The following is a 20,357-nucleotide window of genomic DNA, read 5'->3' on the forward strand; positions in this document are numbered from 1 at the left end:
AAGACTCAACTTATCTGGGGGCACCCAAGATGCCATTTTTGCATAACAGTCTAAATTGGACCTTGTGTAAGAAATGGTTCTTTCATCATGTTGTGTGGAATCGATAAAAGATGAGTGGCAAATATTTTGTGTAGGTGGGGTCAAGTTGAAGTAAATCAAGTCTCAGTATGGTCTCAGAGACTGTAAGAAATCAGGAAAGGGTGACAGGAGACCTGTGTTGGATGAGCAAGGAGCTCATGCATAAAGTCAAAGGGAAGAGAAAGGTCTGCAGAATGTGGAAAAAAGATCTGACCACTTTGGAGGAATATAGGAGTGTTGTCAGGGCTTGCAGGGATGCAACGAGGAATGCCAAAGCTAACCTGGAATTGGATCTAGCAAAGGAGATAAAGGACAATAAAAAAGGCTTTTCAAAATATGCTAACAATAAAAGAAAGACTAGGAAAAATGTGGGTCCCCTACTGAATGAAGGAGGCGTTCTGGTAACATGGGATGCAGACATACTGAACGTCTTCTTTGCTAATGTCTTCACTGTGGGAACTCGCCTTTGGGATTCCTGGACTGTGGGGGTAAAGTGAATGGAAGGTTCCCCTTTGGTGAGGGAGGAGATGATCCGAGAGCATCTATGCAATATCAGTGTATGTGTAAATCCATGGGCCCTGATGGGATGCATCCACACGTGCTGAGGGTGTTGGCAGAGGAGATTGCTGAACCACTCTGTATCATATTTGAGAGGTCCTGGAGAATGCAAAAGGTGCCTGAAGATTGGAGGATAGCCAGTGTCAGTCTGGTCTTCAGTAAGGGCAAGAAGGAGGATCAGGGTAACTACAGGCTAGTCAGCCTCACTTCTGTCCCTGGAAAAATGATAGAAGTCTGTTCTGGATGCCATCTCCAGGCAACTGGATGAGAAGAGAGTTGTCAGGAGTAGTCAACGTGGGTTCACCAGCAGGCAGTCATGCTCGACCAACCTGGTGGCCTTTGATGATGACATTACTGGCTGAGTGGGTGGGGGGAGAGCAGTGGATGTAATCTGCCTTGATTTCAGCAAGGCATTTGACACTATCTCAACAGCATCCTTATAACAAAACTGAGGAAGAGTGGAATAGATGAGTGAACAGTGAGATGGATTGAGAGTTGGATGACTGGCAGAGCTCAGAGGGTTGTGATCAGCAGCACTGAGTCCTGCTGTAGGCCTGTACTTTGCGTTGTTCCTTGGGTTGGTGCTGGGTCTGGTCTTGTTCAACGTCTTCATCAATGACCTTGATGAGGGGATAGAGTCCACCCTCAGTAATTTTTCTGATTATGTGATGCCGGGAGGAATGGCTAGCATGCCAGAAGGCTGTGCTGCCATTCAGCAAGATATGGACAGGCTGGAGAACTGGGCAGAAAGGAACCAGGTGAAGTTTAACAAGAGCAAGTGTAGAGTCTTGCACCTAGGGAGGAATAATAGCATGCACTGATACAGGTTGGAGGGTGAGCTGCTGGAGAAGAGCTCTGAGGAGAGGGACCTGGTCAACCTACTGGACAGCAGGCTGGCCACGAGCCAACAGCATGACATGGTGGCCTTCTTGGCCAATAAGATCATGGGATACATTAAAAAGAGCGTGGCCAGCAGGTTGAGGGAAATGGTCCTTCACCTCTACTCTGCCCAGGTCAGACCTTGCCTGGGGTACTGTGTCCTGTTCTGGACTTCCCAGTACAAAAAAGACAGGGGTCTCATTGGAAGAGTCCAGTGGAGGGCCACAGAGAAAATATTGAAGGTGCTCGAACACCTCCCTTATGAGGAAAGACTGAGAGACCTGGGTCTGTTAAGCCTTAAAAAAATGGAAGACTTAGGAGGGATCTGATCTATGTCTATAAATATCAAAGGAGTGGGAGGCAAACAGACAAGGCTGGACTCTTTTCAGCAGTGTGTGGTAATAGAATAGGATAGGGGGAAATGGCCTCAAGCTGAAGCATAGGAAGTTCCACGCAAATGTGTGTGGGAACTCCTTCACAGTGCAGTGACAGAGCAGTGGCACAGCTGCAGAGAGAGGTGGTGGAGTCTCCTTCTCTGGAGATGTTCCAGACCCACCTGGACGCCTACCTGTGCAACCTGGGCTAGGGAGCTGCTTTGGCAGGGGGTTGGACTCAATGATCTCTGGAGGTCCCTTCCAACCCCTGCAATTCTGTGATTCTGTGATCTAAACTATAAAGTAAACTATAGTAAAAGACAGTGAGGGGAGGCAGGAGTGGAGTTGTTAGTTGTTTAGATTTTCATCTTGTCAGAACTGTAGCTGTTCAACTGGAGGTTTTGTGCTCCTACCACTATATTCAGATGTTGTTTTTACTTGATACTTATAAAGTTGGATAAGAAAATGAACAAAAAGTGACTAGTTGATCAAATATGGGTTCCAAAGGTATTGAATTTGTTTCAGTTCTTACAGAAATTTTTATATTTTGAGTACAGATTCAAATTAAATGATGGCAGAACATCTGTTAAAATTCTGGGGTAAAAATATTATTGTAATCTGGAGTTACCTGCTATTTTCAATTTAAAACTTTATCTCATTCCTAATTCTGTTCTCTCATGTGTTACTACAATGTGTATTCCCTACTAAAATTATTTCCATATCTTTAATTAAAGAGGGGTAGGCATATGAAGATTTTGTTATTGACCTTTTCAATATCCCAGACTTCATACTTTAACTCCTAGTATTCTTGATCTGCTGTGTAATGACAGAAACTTATTTTCCTTGTCAAATTGCTGAGTAAGTGCCAAAAGATAATTTCAATGCTTTTTCCTTTTTTTTTTCCTTAATTGTTAAGTTGCTGATGTTTTTTTTAAAGAGTGTTCTTCGTTTTAAGAGGTCTTGATTTTAAGACAGTAAAGAAGGGGAAACAGTTGTTATTAACAGCGATCTTCCAAAAGAAGTCTTTTTTGCAAGGCTGAAGTTCTCTCAAGAGTAATATATGAGCAGTTACTCTGTCAAGGGTGTGGAGGTATGAAGTAAGGTGTCTTGATTGAATTACAGTAGGGAGTGAGAAGACTTTGATGATTTTAAGTAACGTTTGGATAGGATTAAGGTTGTTATCTAAATGTAGAGCAAGTAAGCATGATTTAAACTGAACTGTTTTGGCACAGGAACAAATTGATGCAGACTGGCCTACTGTTCAAGATTTTGATGAGCTTTTTGGAAGACTTAATTAGCACAGTTTCTGTGGTGTAGCTGGTTGAATGTGGTGTCCCAATAGATGCAATTCCCTCTTGTTTTTAGTTACAAACTGAAACAGTGTTATATGTCTTGTTTAGAGTCACCCTAATATGTAACTTGTGGAATAACTGTTTCAAGTACTGATCTTTATTCTTCTGAATTATATTTTTTTTTCAAGGGCTTGGATGATTTTAGATCAATACAGAAAGAAGTCAAAGCTTTTCCGTACTAAAGTTCTGTTGGCTCCACTAGGGGATGATTTCCGTTATGCTGAGAGCTCAGAATGGGATCAACAGTATCAAAATTATCAGAAGCTGTTCGATTATATGAATGCTCATCCTGAATTGCACGTTAAGGTAAATACAAATCTCGGGGTTGTGGAGAAAACTCTTTATCAGTATTGTGAAATATAATGGTAGAACACAAGTAGTTTCAATGCAGTACATTCCCAGTACTCTACTATGTGCTTCAAACTCCATGAGAGCAGTCCTGCAAAGAAGGACTTGGGGGTCCTGGTGTATGAGAAGCTGGACATGAGTCAGCAGTATGCATATGCAGCCTGTAAGGTCAAATAATTTGGGCTTCACTACGAAAGAGGTAACGAGCAGGGAGAGGGGGGTGATAATCCCCCTCTATTCAGCTCACGTGAGGCCTCATCTGGAGTACTACATCCAGGCCTGGGGCACCCAGCACAAGAAGGATGCAGAGCTCTTGGAACAGGTCCAGAGGAGGGCCACTTAGATGGTCAGAGGACTGGAGCACCTCTCCTGTGAGGGAAGGTTGAGGGAACTGGGCTTGTTTAGCTTGGAGAAGAGAAGACTCTGGGGAAACCTCATGATGGCCTTCCAGTACTTGAAGGGAGCGTATAAAGAGGAGGAGGGGGAAGGACTGTTTACTCAGGTTGACAGTTATAGGACAAGAGGGAGTGGTTTTAAACTAAGACAGAGGAGATTTAGGTTAGATGTTAGGAGGAACTTCTTCACTCAGAGGGTGGTGACGCACTGAAACAGGTTGCCCAGTGAGGTTGTGGATGCCCCATCCCTGGAGGCATTCAAAGCAAGGCTGGATGTGGCTCTGGACAGCCTGCTCTAGTGATTGGCAAGCCCTGTCCTTGGCACGGTGGGTGAAAATAGATGATCTTTGAGTTTCTTTTCAACCCAGGCCATTCTATGATTCTGTGATTCAACCATTCGATACTTATCATTTAGGTGCTTCGTTTAGGTGCAGTGCCGTTAGTCCTATATTCTATCTCCATATTTATTTATTCTTTCTCTTTTTTTTTTAATATGTTGGTGTCTTTTATGCTTGGAAGTATCACTTTAGCAGCAGAAGTTGCGCCCTGCACCCTCTGCTACGCTTTCCTGAGTTAACTTAAACTCCACAGGCTAGTAAAAGGTCATGGTCAACTTCCGAAAAACCTAGGGTATACAGAGATTTTATATAAAGAGTTCACTATCTTGCCTTAGGAACTGTGATGGCTAGGGTATTACATTGGTTTTACAAGGATCTGTCTTGTTTGCCTTTTTGTACTCCTCAAGCTTGCAGGTACTGTCTTTTGATCATGTTATATCTCATTACACAATTTCTTTAAATGTAGATTAAAAAATAAGAACAAAATCTCTTGAAATACAATTTTTATTTTCTGATCAGCAGTCACCTGGAGTCTTACATATGTTGTAAGTGCTAGAGTGCAGCATTGTTTATTTTGAAAAAAGAGGATTAAGATAACTGCTTTTGTTGTATTACATTTAGTTTCTTGTTTAGACCAGATGTTAACTTAATATTTGCTTGTATATTAGGCTTACACAAGAGAATACTTCTACTCCTTCTTTGGGATTAGCTTGTATTTTGGATATAAATGCATACTTAAGAACTTCTTTTGTTCCATTTTATGTTTCTTGAACGTGAAATTCATGAAGAAATTCTGGAAGATTCATTACCCTTGTCTGAAAAGCATGCAGGAAAACTTTATAGCTTAGCCTTCTGTTAGAAATTTTCATGAAGACTTGACATATTCCTGGAATGTATGTATTATTCTCTTCATATGTCTAAATAAATGAATTGGAACTATTGTCATTTTAATTTTTTTTCAGGCCCAATTTGGAACCTTATCGGATTACTTTGAAGCTCTTCACAAAGAAAGCAATATGGGTGAAAGGAGCAGCACCTCATTTTTCCCTATATTAAGTGGAGACTTTTTCACCTATGCAGACAGGGATCATCATTACTGGAGTGGATATTTTACATCACGACCCTTTTATAAACGACTGGATAGAGTCTTGGAATCCTACTTACGGTAAATACTATCATACAATAAAAATACAGTGTGTCATTTAACATGTGAAGAGGTGAGCATGTTAATAAGTGTGTTGGATAGGTGGAAAACTAACCGTAGGTCTGTATTTTAAGTTCACTTACAATGAGGATAGCACAGTAGCCTCCCAGTGTGTTTATTAATGGTGATTAATCAATGTAATGGAAATTTTGGTCAGTTCGCAGAAACACAGTGATATATTTTCAATCCAAACTTGTTCATAGGATGCAGTATGCATGGAAACATCTTTACAGTGCAGTGACAGAGAACTGGCACAGGCTGCACAGAGAGGCTGTGTAATCTCCTTCTCTGGAGGCGTTCAAGACCCACCTGGACATCTACCTGTGCAACCTGGGCTAGGGAGCTGCTTTGGCAGGGGGGTTGGACTTGATGATCTCTAGAGGTCCCTTCCAAACCCCAAAATTCTGTGATTCAAATAAGTATGTTATTCTTTGGTACTATTCAAGTGACCATCAAGTCCTGAATCCATGAAAAATAGCAGATAGCATTTTTTTTTAATTTCTATATTGAATCTGGATAAGTGTCAGATAAGTCCTTCCTCGGAGTTTTGAAGGGTTTCAGAGGCAGTTTAGATGTAATCAAGAGCATCATCTCAGCATTTGCATCTTTTTTAAAAGAAAAATAATTCTTGCTCTCTTAACATGGTAATTAAGTATTTTTCCTTTGTGGTAGCTGTGGATCAAATGCACTGTAGAAGGACTCAACTGTATGTATGGCTTCAGAAACATTTTGGACAGGTGCATGGGATGTGAATTTTTAACTTGTCTGTTCCCAAAACTTGGGGATTCTCTTTCCAAGGATAACCCTTTTAAGGATGCTCTCTCAAGATTTTTTTTTTGGTCTTTTGGAAGGGTGTTTTGGAGTATAGGTATTGGAGTGCAGCCTTTTTGTGCAGTTCAGACTCTCTGGGGCTATAGAAATAAATGTACAGTGGTGAATGATCCTTGAAGTATTTCTGGTTAATTTTTTTTTGTTTTGTGGTGGTGGAGGGAGCAAGAGAGGTGTAATATATGGCATTTCAGAGAATCTGATCTCTGATAAAGTGTAGGCTTCACAAACTTGACATGCATCTTGTACATGATCTGTGAGGTCTGTATGTCTTGTAATCAGAATGGCTTTTTTTAACCTTCACTGTGAACCCAAAGAATACAGAGTAACAGATCTGAGAAAACGTAGTGAAGGAAGTGGTGGAAGGAAGGGCAAGACAAAGAGATATAAAATTGAGGGTCTGAAACTTAGAAAGGTGTTTATGAGAGGAAACTAGTAGAACTTCAAAAGTATTGCAGTGAATGAGAAGGAGTTAAGAAGCTTCATAAATTTCAAAGTAATAACGAAGAAAACTGGTGACAGCCAGCAAGGAGAAGAAAAATAAGACCAAAGTTGTAAGAAGTGACAAAAAGCAAGAAGTTCCATTCAGCAGAATAACAAAAATTCTATAGTAAAGATGAGGAAATTACTTCTGTACTATTTTGTTTTTGGAAAATAATCAGTGGATATACCTAAAAGTCATTAAAACAATGCTCTTTTTTTCGTGTTTCATGTTTCATATCATCTTGATGCTGAAGTGTTTTCAGTGTTGGCTTAGTATTTTCTTATTATTTGTGTCGTCTAGCATTGGTACCTGATCACCAGCTGATCTGAGTCTTGCTCTTGGTGTTGTGGAAGCATTTCATTCTCTGTGCTGCTTTTCATAACGTTTTCTTGCACAATTTTTAAATTCTCAATGAAAATCCATCTTTTTATCTGTTTACAGACTCAAATTTCAAAACAAACAGTCTTGTTGAAATTAAGGACTTGAGTCGGATCAGTTTTAGTAGGACATGGTATGCTTGCAAGGACTGTTCATGATAGAACTAGATTTCTATTTTTGCTTCACTTATCTGAGATTTTATTTGTACAAGTGATGTTAAGAGTGTTTTGTAGTCTTAATTTTATTATCAGAAAATAGCTACGCTTTATTAAATAAACTTAACTGAGAAGAAGCCATTTGAAATTGAGATACCTGGCTAAGGTTTCTCAAAAACAGTAAGTGCTTTTTAGCAGAATGGGATTGTCAGTGGTAATAAATGTCTTCAAACAATTTTCATCATGAAAATATTACCTTCCTCTCTCCTCTTCCCTTCATTTTCTAAGTGTGTCCATTTAAAAGTTATGGAATAGTTCAGTTCCAAGGTCTGCAATGATCATCAGGTCAAACTGCTTGATTGTTCAGGTCTAACCAAAACTTAAGGCATGATAGAATAATTGAGGGGATTGTCCAAATGTTTCCTGAACACTGAGAAGCATGGAGCATCAACTGTCTCTCTAGAAGCCTAGTCCAGTGGTTGTCTCCTCTCATGGTGAAAAATTTTTCCTAATGTCTGGTCTGACACCCGTTCCCAGTGCAGCTTTATGCTGTTTCCATCTTGACGTCAATTCCCAGGAGCAGAGCCTTGCTTCTACCCGTCCTTCCCCTTCTCGGGTGGCTACAGAAAGCAGTGAGGTCATATCTTGGCTTTTCTTCATCAAACTAGACAGCCCAGTATCCTCAGCCTTTTCTCACAGGACATGCCTCCCATCCCTGAGTAGATTGGTGTGTATATCTGTCAGTCTGTCTACCAATCAATCAGTCAGTGTATCTAAACCACCTAGCCATCGCTTTAGTTCTCCACTACAAAGGTGGAGGGTCAACAAAGTAAACATGTGTGCTCACCTTCATATTGCTTGGTTGGTCCAGCTCCCCCACGTCTGTGTCGTTTGGTGCTCTCCTGAATCTAGTAGTCTTCAGCAAGAAACTGTGGTGATCAGCCAGGCAGAGTGCCCCATAGAGTTCTTGATCATTTTTTGACATTGTCCCTGTTTGTGCTGTGTTGGAGGCTCAGGGTTATGTGAGCAGGCTCCAACCTTTGATCAAGCCCACTAAGTACAGCCTCTTCCACACTGCAGAGCTTGGGTTATATGTTTTGAGATCAGGCACTGAAAGCTGTGTGTAATTATCCTCTTAAGAAGGCCTTGACAACAGTAAAACATTCACAAAAGTAGAAATAAAAGTTGAGATAAATAGTATTTTTAAGTAGTATGTAAGTAGTAATTATAGTGGTATTTTTCTATTAACAATCAATATTTACTATGAAACAATAGATGTATTAATGTTAGAAAAAAATCCTGCATCCCAGTAGATCGGTTTGCACACCTTTTAATATATGTGCACTGAACTTTAGAGATGTATGGGCTTAAAGTCTAAGTTTAGAAAGTATAAAACAAAGCTCTTCTTGGTCTTTCCTTGTAATTACTGCTTCTCTTTCCTTAACTGTATAAACATTTCAAGAAGAAAGAATTCTGTCCAGGTCTGCAGAATGCAGTATTGTTTGCAATGTGGCAAAATGGCGGATTGATAGAAGCTCATAATTTGAAAGCGGTGGCCTTAGTTTTACAAAAGCATTTTTATGCCAGAGCTGAGTTAGAATTAAAAAATATCTTTGCGTGTTGCTGTGTTGATAGTTTAATAATTTGCCAACTATTTTGAAAGGTTTTGTGAAGCAGATAAATTCTACTTCATTGATATCTATTACGAATGTTATAGAAGGGCAGAGGAATTGTTTTTCTTCTGTTAAAGTTCTTGTGTTTTACTCAGTCCCAGTGTGTGTGTATGTGTGTGTATGTACAGACCCTCTATATTTATCAGCTTACTTTATTCTGTGATGTTAAACATTGTCATGTTCCGAAACTTCTGTGTATGTATTTACTTCTCTAGTGCTTAGCTCCATGGCTGCATTTTTTGGATGCACAAAAGTTTGGTATTCTAGTGATTTATATCAAGTAATCATATTTTTGTATTCTGTTAGCTTGTACTTCAGTTGAATTTAGAACAATTTTTCATAAAGTGGAAGAGACAAAACTATGGATCTGTATGCCAATTTGCTTTTCTTTGTTGACCTATTACTAAGATAGCTGCTGGCATCCTTCTTTCTGTAGCCTTACCAGTATATTAGGTGCCATGGGACCCAGAATTACAATCCCTTCTACATTCTGACTCTTCCTGGAAATACCATTTTGCTGTCTGATGCTAAACTGCGAAGTGAGAGTTGTATTCCAAGAGAGTAGCTTTACACCATAGATTGCTAGTCTTACTACTGCTGAGTTTACCAGATGTTTAATAGTTCACTTTTACTTAATAGATAAAATAAAAAAGGTGGAGAGAGCTGGGAGTAGTTCGTAGTGCCATGTTTTTTGTATGTTTTTGATGAAGTTTGAAAAAGCTTAATATTTTCTTTGTAGTTAAATGTCTATAGTTCAGGCAGGTTTTTGAGAGAAGGTAGTGACTTGCTCTGTCTGCGGCCTTCTCTGATAAAAATATTATTCAGATTGGATGGTATCAGTTTCAGTAATTATCTCTTTCTATCGTGAAAAACTGTCAACCTCTGTAAGACATTTTCTGTATGTTATTGCTTTGTGAGAAATGAAGACTTGGGGAAGCAAATGAGGTTCATCCGAAGTCTCTATTTGCACTTGTCAGATAATTGTTTTAGATTTTGCGAAGTAGTTTTAAACAGCAGATATAATCTTCATTATGCTCAGCTGAGCTTTTTAAAAAGATGTTTTGCTAATGTTGCTGAGTATTTCTTAGTAGTCTGTAGCCTATGACACAGCTGAAGTTCTATAATAGACGATGAGATAAACGTGTATCTAATTGTTGATTTGCGCTGTATTAAGGGTTTTACTCTTTTCTTTCCATACTGGATGTAGGTTTTTTTTTAAATTCATATTCTAGAATGTAGCAACAGTTCAGCTTTAACATTGGACATATTAAGTGTACAGGTTAAAATATGTCAGAGCGAGTCATTTACAGAAATCTTGGAACAGTAGCATATTGAAAATGTAGGAAATTGAAATACGAAACTGTGCTGTAAGTTTTTATATCCAGCTTCAGTATGCAGGTGAAATTGTGATTTGACATTTTCATGTTAGAAGACTTAAAAGAAGACTTAAAACATCTATGAAAATTCAGTTCTGGTAGGTGGATAAAAAAATCCTCCTTGGGTATTTGACAGTTTAACTCAAGTTAAATATCTGTTAGATTTAAAATGTTTGTGTGGTCTAATAAAAGAATAAATAATAAAATCACTAATTCTGATATTTTATATAAAAAATCTTCTTCTGTGCAAAAATGCCCTTTTAAAAGCTTTTCTGAACATTTAGTCAGAACTTGAAATGTTGCAAGTATGGTGCTTTTGTAAAAAACAAAAATTAAAAATTAAAAAAAAATGTTAGGAGCTTATGTAGAAGACATTTGTGATTATATGATATGATTTTCTTAGGAACATTTTATTTTTTAGTTTAATGGTATTATAAACAATAAGCTAATGAGAATGACCTATCATAAGAGTCTTTGTTCCTAAATGAAAACACCTTGTTCAGTACTGATAGCAGAGAAAATTCATTGCTTAAGATTCACGTATTTTCATAATAGCTTAAGGATTTAATTTCATTTTACCTTTATCATATCTTTATTCTTCTCAAACATTTTATGTGCATCTACTTCATTCATTTTTGTTTTTCACTAGTTATGCTGCAATTTTCTGTGACTTGCTTTCAAATTTATTTTTGATATTTGTAACTTTACGTCATTCGAATATTTAACTATGTATAAGTTAGCTTCAACACCTGCCAAAGCTCCTAAATATACAGATGAAATCTGTAATTTATCTTCTGCCTTGGACCATTGGAGCCTCTTGCAACCGGACCGCCCCTAGGATCCTGGCTGGTGACTTTCCCCGCGTTGTACAAACCCTTGCTTCTTTCCCATCTTTCCTATCGCTCGCCTTCCCTTCCCCATCACCCTTAACAGTGTCCGCCTTCCCCATCTCCCTGGTCAGTATTGGTAATAAACTGGTCAGACCAACCTTTGAACCACTGCTTCTTAATCTCACGCCAGGTATACACATAATCTAAGAACCTCATCTCCCTCCTTTATATTGGAGCGTGACAACAGCAAACTGGATCATTTTTACTTAATTTTAATCTTGCTTCTAATATGCGGTGGTTTGAAATAGAAGTGAGAAATATCAAAGATTTATACAACTTACATATGCAGATTTTTTAAAGATGTGAATTCTTGCTTCTAGTTTTATATAATAGAATATTATTATTAGTTTCTCTTCTGGGTGTCTTTCTTCTTAGACCACTGCACCATTCTTCTGTTTAAAATAACTTTGAGACTTGAAAGGAAAAATCCGTATCTAAAGGACTGATCTATTAGATCTGTAAAGCAGAATAGCATACTTTTCTGAAAGGCAAAGGAGTTCAAAGTGTTCTTTCTAGAGAAAGTGTCTATGTCCATTAAAAAGAAGGGTGAATCTTTCAAACAGGGTTTATCCAGGGTTTTTCATTTGTATCAAGAAGATGCCATTTTGCCTTTTTTGTTTTTTGCACTTCACACTAGTAGTACATAACTTCTTGGTTTCATAATGTTAACTGAGAAAAATTCATTTTTAAAAACAGAACCCTAATGTTTTAGATAAGGAGATAGGAAAATGTTAACAGATGATAGCAAAAAAGACTACAGACATCTTTGATAGATATTCAGAGTGACTGGCAATTATAGTATTTTTGTGAAATAAATTTGTATTCTCATGAAACTAGTTGAAACCTAATGGGTTTGATTTAGTGCTAGAAGCTTTTGCATAAGAAATTGGATAGAAGGGCTTTTTGCCTTTTTCCAGTCTGAGATTTTTTTTTTTGTATCCAGAGTTCCTACATATCTGATGACTAGTGTGGATATATTACATAAGTCTTCTAGAGAATTTATTTTACTTAAATTGCAAATGATACAATACGTCTCTTTATACGTATGTGTGTAAGTGTAGGTATTTTCAAATTACACAGAATTTACAGGATACTGTATTCAAGACAAAGTTATTTTTTATAAGTTACTTTTTGAAATACAAACCGTATGTCTCCTGTGAGAAAATCTGTCTTTAGTGTACTGTTTATTTCAAGATCTGATCTGTATATGTCACATTTCTGAAGATCTGATGATATTTTATACTGATATATTTTTTAGTTTATTATGCATCACTAAAAAGCTTTGCAGAAACCTTACAAGATGTAAAGCTATTTGATGATGATGTGCAGTCAGGATTTTTAACCATTAAAAGCTAGTAGTAGGTTGAAAAGAACTAGGTTATTATTTAAAGATCTCATGGAACCACATATGGTTAAAGATGTGACAGTGCAAGTTTATTATTCAGGTAGAATGTTGCATTTTGCTTTTTAAACCTTTTAAAAACATTTCACTTTTTTCTCCATTTTCAGAGCAGCTGAGATCCTTTATTCCTTGGCTTTGACACAGTCACATAAATACAAAAAGATGAGTGTATTTCCTTCAGTGGATAACTACAAATTGCTGACAGAAGTTAGGAGGAACCTTGGACTCTTTCAGCATCATGATGCTATTACAGGAACATCAAAAGACTGGGTAGTTGTGGATTATGGCACTAGGTAATTTAATATAGATGCATTCACTGAAATTGCATTTTCTTTTGTTTGAAATTAACTTTTTTTTTTTTAAAATAGGTACACATTTACCATAATTTACAAATTGTGGAGTTCTAAAAGTGTAGTATTATCAGTTACAGTAATGTCTGCGTTTTATTGTACAGGATAATTGTTCCCTATTGGAATACTAAGCATTACTGAATTTGATTACTTGTTGGATATAGTTCAGCCTGTCTGTTAAATAGATTATTATTATTTATTATTTAAATTGTCGTTAAGATAATCTTTGAACCTACTGAGTTCATGTGAAATACTTTTAAACTTCAAAAAAATGTATTAATTTATCTCTAAAAACAAAACATAAATTAGTCCATTGTGCTTAGTTATAAGAGAATACAAAGGGTTTTCTTCACTGACAATTAAAATTACACAGCTGTATATTTAAGAATTTTGTAATTTTTGTGTCAGTTGTGAAAATTGAAGTGATAGTAATAATTCAAATGTATTATTTGTGTTTCTGATGGTTTCTTTAATCCTGCTAAACTATAGTCTTAGGACAAATTTACAGGGCAGCCTTCACTGCAGATTTTGGAAATGAAAAGTATAAAACACAAACGTCCCTAGGATTAACATTTTATAAAATACATGGTATTTTGGGGGCATATATTTTGTGGTATAATAGTAGAGTGAAAATTATTTGATTTTCAGGATGTGAAGTAAGAATATAATGAACTTCAGCATAATTCAGAGAAAACAATTTCTGAAAACTAATGATATTTCAAAATTTTAACAGGCTTTTCCATTCTCTAATGAATTTGAAGAAAGTGATAATTGACTCTGCTCATATTCTTATCCTGAAAGATAAAGATGCTTATAATTATGATACATCAACTCCATTCCTTAAGATGGTAAGCTATATTTTTTTAATTTTCTTGGAAAAAAAAAAAATGAATACTGTTTTTTCAGTACCATTCAGTGGCCCTGAAAAGCTGAGATTGACATTTCAAGAACCTAATTCTTAACACTTCATATTTTTGGTACTGAAAACTGGGAGATGAAAGGTTCTGTTGTTGATGCTGAAAAGAATTTCACAAGTTAAATAATTGAGCTTTTTTTTGTTCCACATTGTGAATGACAGAGTTTTAGATTTTCTTACAAATTGCATTTGTTGGTAATTTCAAGAAATTAAATTGTGTGCATGAATACATGATGGTACGTGGTCCTGTAATTTGACACAGCTTGTTACTTAGAATTTTTTTTCTTACAGTATTTTCTGTCTTGTATAAAAGCATAAACCAGATTTTCAGGATGAAGTCTAGACAAGCCTTCTGCTTTTTTCTTTAGCTGAGCTCATTGTAAACAAGAATATACTGAAGTTAGTCAGCAGTGGATCTCCATACCTCATTTTGAGACTCTTTATAGAGAACACTCTAAAGAAAGGCACTTGCTAATCTTGTTCACTTTCAGTACTCAATTTTTCCCTTTAAATATTGGAAGGCCACAGTGAGATCTTCCTGCAGCCTTCTCTTTTCCAGGGTGAACAAGCCCAGTTCCTTCAGTCTGTCTTCGCAGGGAGAAGAGCTCCAGCCCTTAGATCATCCTCATGGCCCTCCTGTGGACTCTCTCCAAAAGCTCCACATCTTTCCTGTGATGGTGCCCCAGACTTGGACACAGTATTCCAACTGGCTCCTCACAAGGGCAGAGTAGAGGGGGGCAATTGCCTCTCACCCTGCTGGACTCCCCTGTTTTAATTGTACCCAGGATACCGTTTTATTTCCAGGCTGCAAGCACACACTACTGTCTCATGTTAAGTTTTTCATGAACAAGGACCCCTTATTCTTTCTCAGCGCAGCTATTCTCAAGGATATTCTCAAGTTCATCTCCCAGTTTTTATACAAAACTGTGATTTCCTCAACCCAAATGCAAAGCCTTGCACTTTGCTTTGTTGAATCTCATGAGTTTCATAAGGGCTCACCATTCAAGTTTATCAAGGTCTCTCTGGATGACATCCCTTCCTACTGATATATTAACAGCAGCACTCAGTTTGGTGTCTTCAGCAAACTGAGAGTGCACTCAGTCCCATCATTATACCACCAATAAAGTTGTTGAAGAGTACAAGTCCCAAGACAGTACAGTCCAATGGACTCTGGGAGGCATCACTCATTACCAGCCTTCATCTGGACATGGAACAATTGACCTCAATCCTCTGGTTGCAATCTTCCAACCAATTCCCTATCCACTGAGTAGTCCACCCTTCAAATGTGTATTTATCCAATTAGAGATTATGTTGTGGTGGGGGTCCATGTCAAGACCTTGCAGACGCCTGAGTAGTTCACATCACTTGCTTTCCCTTTGTGCACTGATGCTGTCACTCCATCAGAAGCAGTCATCAGATTGGTCAAGCACAACATTCCTTTGGTGGAAGAGGGGTCACTCAGATCACGTGCTGTGTCTGGAACAGATCCCATGGTCTTCCCAGGGTCCTCCTTCCTCCTCCTCCTCCTCCCTTTCTTGTAAATGGGAGTGGTATTTCCCTTGTCTGTTTTTTTTCTCCACTCTCTGATACTAGGCCTTTGCTTCTACTGCCCGTACTTGCCCTTCTTTTCTCTCAGTTTGACCAGCAGATCTTGCCAAGCCACGCGGATTTCCTCCTCCTACTGATCAGCTGTTTCCTTGCTTAAAAACTAAGGCGATAGTAGTAGCAGTATCTCATCACTGCCTAATCTCACTGAAGCTGATATTAGAGAAAAGAGAAACCAGTAAAAACAGGAATTCATGTATACTGTGAAACAATTCTTGAAGTAGTTTGTCACATAAAAATAGAACGCACACCTCTAAACTGTTTGAATATTTATGACCAGATCTGTCAGAAGACTAACCTTGAAGTCTGTGTGTCAAAAAACAGTATTATAGCTGTAATAGACATCTGTGAGTAAACTGAAATTCAGTATAAGTATGTAGATTTCTTCAGTATGAAGAAGGTTGGTGATAATAATACTCAGCATGCAAGAATGAAAATACGGACTTACTTGATAATGGTTAGTAATAATAACAGTAATAGAAGCAAAGATGAATTCTTAAAAGTGAGGGCTTTTTCTTCTGTCAGTCGTAAGTACTGCAGAATCTTTACTGATTCTGTGTGTAAACCACAAAAAATTATAAATCACCTTTTGAGAAGACATCTTTCTGTGTAATACACTAAGTCAGGGTTCTATTTATAGTATGGCTAGCATGTTTTTGTGCTTCATAAAGTTTGTGTAATTAACTAAACTCATATAATAGAATCATAGGATCATAGCATCTTCAAAGTTGAAAGGAACTTTTGAAGGTCATCTAGTCCAACTCTTCTTCAATGAGCGAGGACATCCAGTGCTATGTCAGGTAGCTCAGGGCCTGATGCAGCCTCATCACCCTCACTGTAGAAGTCTTTTCCCTTATATTTAGACTAAATCTGTCCTCTTCAAGCTTGAAACTGTTTTTCTTTGTTCTATGCCAACAGACCCTGCTAAAGAATCTCTCTTCTCTATATATATAATATATTATAATACAGTAAATAATATATATAAAATTAATGTATAGTAGTGTATGCAAAAGCTAACTCATACATACTTCCTTGTAGGATGATGTTCAGTCTTCCCAGGATTCTTTGCCGCACAAGACAGTTATAAAGCTGACATCACAACCAAGGTAAATAATTCATCTATTATTTAGTGTTTGAGATTTTGTTAGTAATATATGTTTTTTCTACTAACTGATAGTTTTTATGCCGTTTCATTGTTTTCTGATTGTCCTTTTAAATAAAGGTTCGATGCATTTTAACATGTTATGCTGATGTTATTATGTCTGTTTGAAAGAGGATAGTATTTTTTCATTACATGGAAGTTTCTCCCATTGCAGCATTTCATTTGCAGCAAGTGGAGTAGTTTGATTACTATATACGTTAACAGTATTTTAGTTCATAATAAATTATGACTGAGAGCAACAAAATATTAGTGGAACATAATTACAACTGGCTGGGTTGCATTGTGAATTTTAATAAGACATAAAAATCATAATACCTAAATTGTAGATGATCTGTAAAGAGTCAATTTTGAAGCTGTGTTTTTTCCTACTTTCAAGTTTTCATAATAGTAAAAATCCTTGCTTTTTTACTTGTATCTTGTTCTAGAGCATTAAATTGTGATAGCCTTCTTTCCTTATAAATATTCAGTACCCAAACTCAAATAACTTAGACATTCATTAAAATGGATATATCTAAATAAAATGATCAGTTGTAAGAATGTGAGAGCTCCTATGTTTATCAATAAAATAGTACCAGGCTGTTTTCTTACTACAACAGAGCAAGAGATTTAAGATTAATTTAATAGTAGTGAATGTTATTATCTGATCTTAGTGTTTAATTTCCCTGTTTCTGCCAGACATCAAGCTAGTAAAACTTACTTGCTTAACTCATGAAGGTGACAGACTGTTAAAACTGCTGCTATTCAGAGGCTCTAACTTAGAAAAAAACAAGTGAGGTTTGGTCCTTGTGAGCTTTTGGAAGATGCTGTGTTCATTCCTCTGAAGTTAAATTCATGTAATGTGTGCACTTTTGATAAAAACTTGTCTCTAGGACAGTCACGTAAACTTGCTTATTTATTTATTTATTATTTTTAGGGATTTTTGTCTTCTTGTGGACTGGATAGGTTCTTGAATAGGTTATTTTGAGCTTGTTGTCCAAAAATGGTAAAAAAAATATATAAATGTATAGGTGCACTATTCATTTATTTAACTAAGTTTTTCCAAATTTTTCAAAACATCTCTCCAGTTATCTTCACTAGTATAATGTTATAAACTTCTGCTCAGCTGGAAGCAGGTTGTAACATAAATTGTTCTTGCCATTTGAGTTTTAATTTGTGCACTTCTACTTTCCCTGCCTGGGTTAGCTGTTGAAATTTCCTCGATCCTATTCCCTGGTAGTTCTGTGTGCATCCAGTGTGCCACTTCTCTCTCTGCATAGTATCCTTAAGTAATTTTTTTTCCCTTTTCGATGTCAGTGATTTCAAGCAATTCTTTTTTATTTTTTATTCGTAGTTATATGTTAAGTAGATACACATGTTAAACTTTATTAAAAAATCAACAGTAAGAGGCTCCTAGGATAATGTTATTCTCTGAACTTAGCTTTCTAAGGAAAAGATAATGTTGGAAAAGTATTGCTAATTATTTACTGTGGTATTCTGAAGATGCCATCAAGTCATATAGTTCACCTTCCAGGCAGTGTGTAATCAGAGCTATGGGTTAGCAGATATATATATTTTTAATCTCTCTATATAAATTATAAATGACAGGAGAGAGATGACTACATCATATTGTTACTGCTGCCTGAAAGCCTGCTTCCCTTTTGTAATGACTTCATGCTTTGAAACATTTTAGAATAATACATTAGTATACAGCACTGTATGTCTTCTCTGTTGTTAATGTTTTTTATTGGAATATAACCGTGTTTGGTGTTTTCTTTTATAAACATGAGCTTAGTTTCATATCTCACATTGTATTCTGAAACTGCATTGACACTATTACCATTGTGAAAGGTGATATGTTAACTAAGGCAGTAACTTTTGTTGAATATATATGAATATAATGATTATCTGTGTGACTTATCTAGGGAGCTGTTTTATCTCAGTACTATCCTAAACGCAACTTGAAAAATTATTACTAAGGATTTCTGTGTTTAAAATTCAGACGTTGAAATTTCTAAGACAAATTGATTTTCTGATTTGAATTTTTATTGTCTTCATTGTAGCAGGTCTGTAATGTGAAATCTCTAAACTTCCTTCCCTTCCTGTGTTATAATATACCATTTCTGGGGACAGAGGTTAGGTCAGTGTAACTGATGAAGTGCTGCTTTTCTTTAATTGGCTGAATATTTAGCTTTTTGTAGTTTTACATTTCCATGTCAAGATCTTTAAAGATATTATATAAATTATAAAGATATACGCTATTTTGATTCAGATAATAGCTTTATAGAAATAGACAACTGATAGGAAGCCTGTTAGATATTTTCTTTTGAATCTCTTTAACTAGTCTTATGTCAATTTTAAATCTGATGTTCAACACAAAAATAATTGATTCCTTCCTTTGCCTCTTTCTTGTACAGTCTTCCATTTATTTCTCAGTTCTCCACACTGTTTTGTGATAGCTAAATACGGCAGTAAATGCAGAAAACCAGTTGCACAGACTGCACGTGAGAGCTTGTACAACTTGATAACGTGGAAAAAGAGAAGAGAGGAAATGATTCTGTTTTTCAGTAATCATTGTCCTAGTACAAAGTTCCTTCAAATTGTGTTAATGAGAAGTGTCTTTCGAGTTAGTTCCAAGAAGGTATCACTTCTAGTATATTTGGTGTTACTTTGCACCTCACCTATACATCTCATTTGTCTGTAGTATGCTTTTGCCACCTTTTTCTAAGTCTGTGTCATCAACAAAACAGAAAAGGTTTTGATTTTACTGAAATAGGATATTTAAACTCTTACTGTGACTCTGCAATTTTGGAACACTGAAGCTGTCCTATGATTAGACATTTGAGTGCTGAAATTATAGCCTAGTGACTTAACCTCTTCAAATACTTAATGAACTGGGAGGAAAAGAGCACACCAAACAAACTCTGAAGCAGTCATTAAGCATTAGATATTGAGAAGATAACATTTTGCAAATGTTCCTATAATTCCCCTTACCTATGTAATTCATTGTGAAGTGGCTACTTGAGTCGTCGTGAACAACGTTACCTGGATGAGAATTTAATTGAATAGATCTGAAATGATCTTTGCTGATGCTGTTAATTCAGTACTGTTCCATTTAAACAAAGGGAGTAAAAGAAGAGAAGAAAGAAGAAATACAAATAGAAGATGAAGGAAAGTGGTTGTAACTGAAAGAGCTGTGTCACTGTTCATTTCTTAATTGTGACATTGGTCTTCGAATTGCTAGAACTCAACAATGTAATACTTAACAGGCTTAGCATACTGATGTGTTTTTTGGGCAGCTTTTTCTGCTTTAATGAATATGGACAGCAAAAACATCTATTCAGTAAACGTATTATTATGGAGTGTGCAAGAAGATGGAATTAAAATGTGGAATTAAAATGGAGGTTCAAGGGGAGGCAGAAAGCTAAGAGTTCACTCTGACTGAGGCTTTTCAAACCATGTGAAAGTTTGCAGGTTCTGTGTTGTGTTCTGAAAGGATCAGTCTCATCCTGTATGATATTCTCATGCTTGATTTGAGGTTTCATAAGGATCTAGCGTTTGATGTAGTTTACAGTTTGTTAGTTTATCCTTAGCGGTTTTACACCATTTTATTGTCTTTCAGTTTTGTTAAAATTT

At 36.6% G+C, this 20,357-nt stretch overlaps 1 protein-coding gene across 2 annotated transcripts in view; it reads left to right on the forward strand.

The window, feature by feature from the left end:
* Positions 1–20,357, forward strand: part of MAN2A1 (mannosidase alpha class 2A member 1) — a 114,606-nt gene that overhangs the window by 42,296 nt on the left and 51,953 nt on the right. For both annotated transcript variants that reach the window (XM_065744240.1, XM_065744241.1), the window contains 5 exons: positions 3,370–3,547; positions 5,285–5,487; positions 12,820–13,005; positions 13,796–13,910; positions 16,622–16,689. In XM_065744240.1, the coding sequence (XP_065600312.1) occupies positions 3,370–3,547; positions 5,285–5,487; positions 12,820–13,005; positions 13,796–13,910; positions 16,622–16,689 (750 nt within the window). The remainder of the gene's footprint in view (positions 1–3,369; positions 3,548–5,284; positions 5,488–12,819; positions 13,006–13,795; positions 13,911–16,621; positions 16,690–20,357) is intronic.

Source organism: Cyrtonyx montezumae, unplaced genomic scaffold, assembly GCF_038088225.1.
Source record: "Cyrtonyx montezumae isolate F1298 unplaced genomic scaffold, pur_monq_1.0 scaffold_30, whole genome shotgun sequence".
Lineage (NCBI taxonomy): Eukaryota > Metazoa > Chordata > Aves > Galliformes > Odontophoridae > Cyrtonyx > Cyrtonyx montezumae.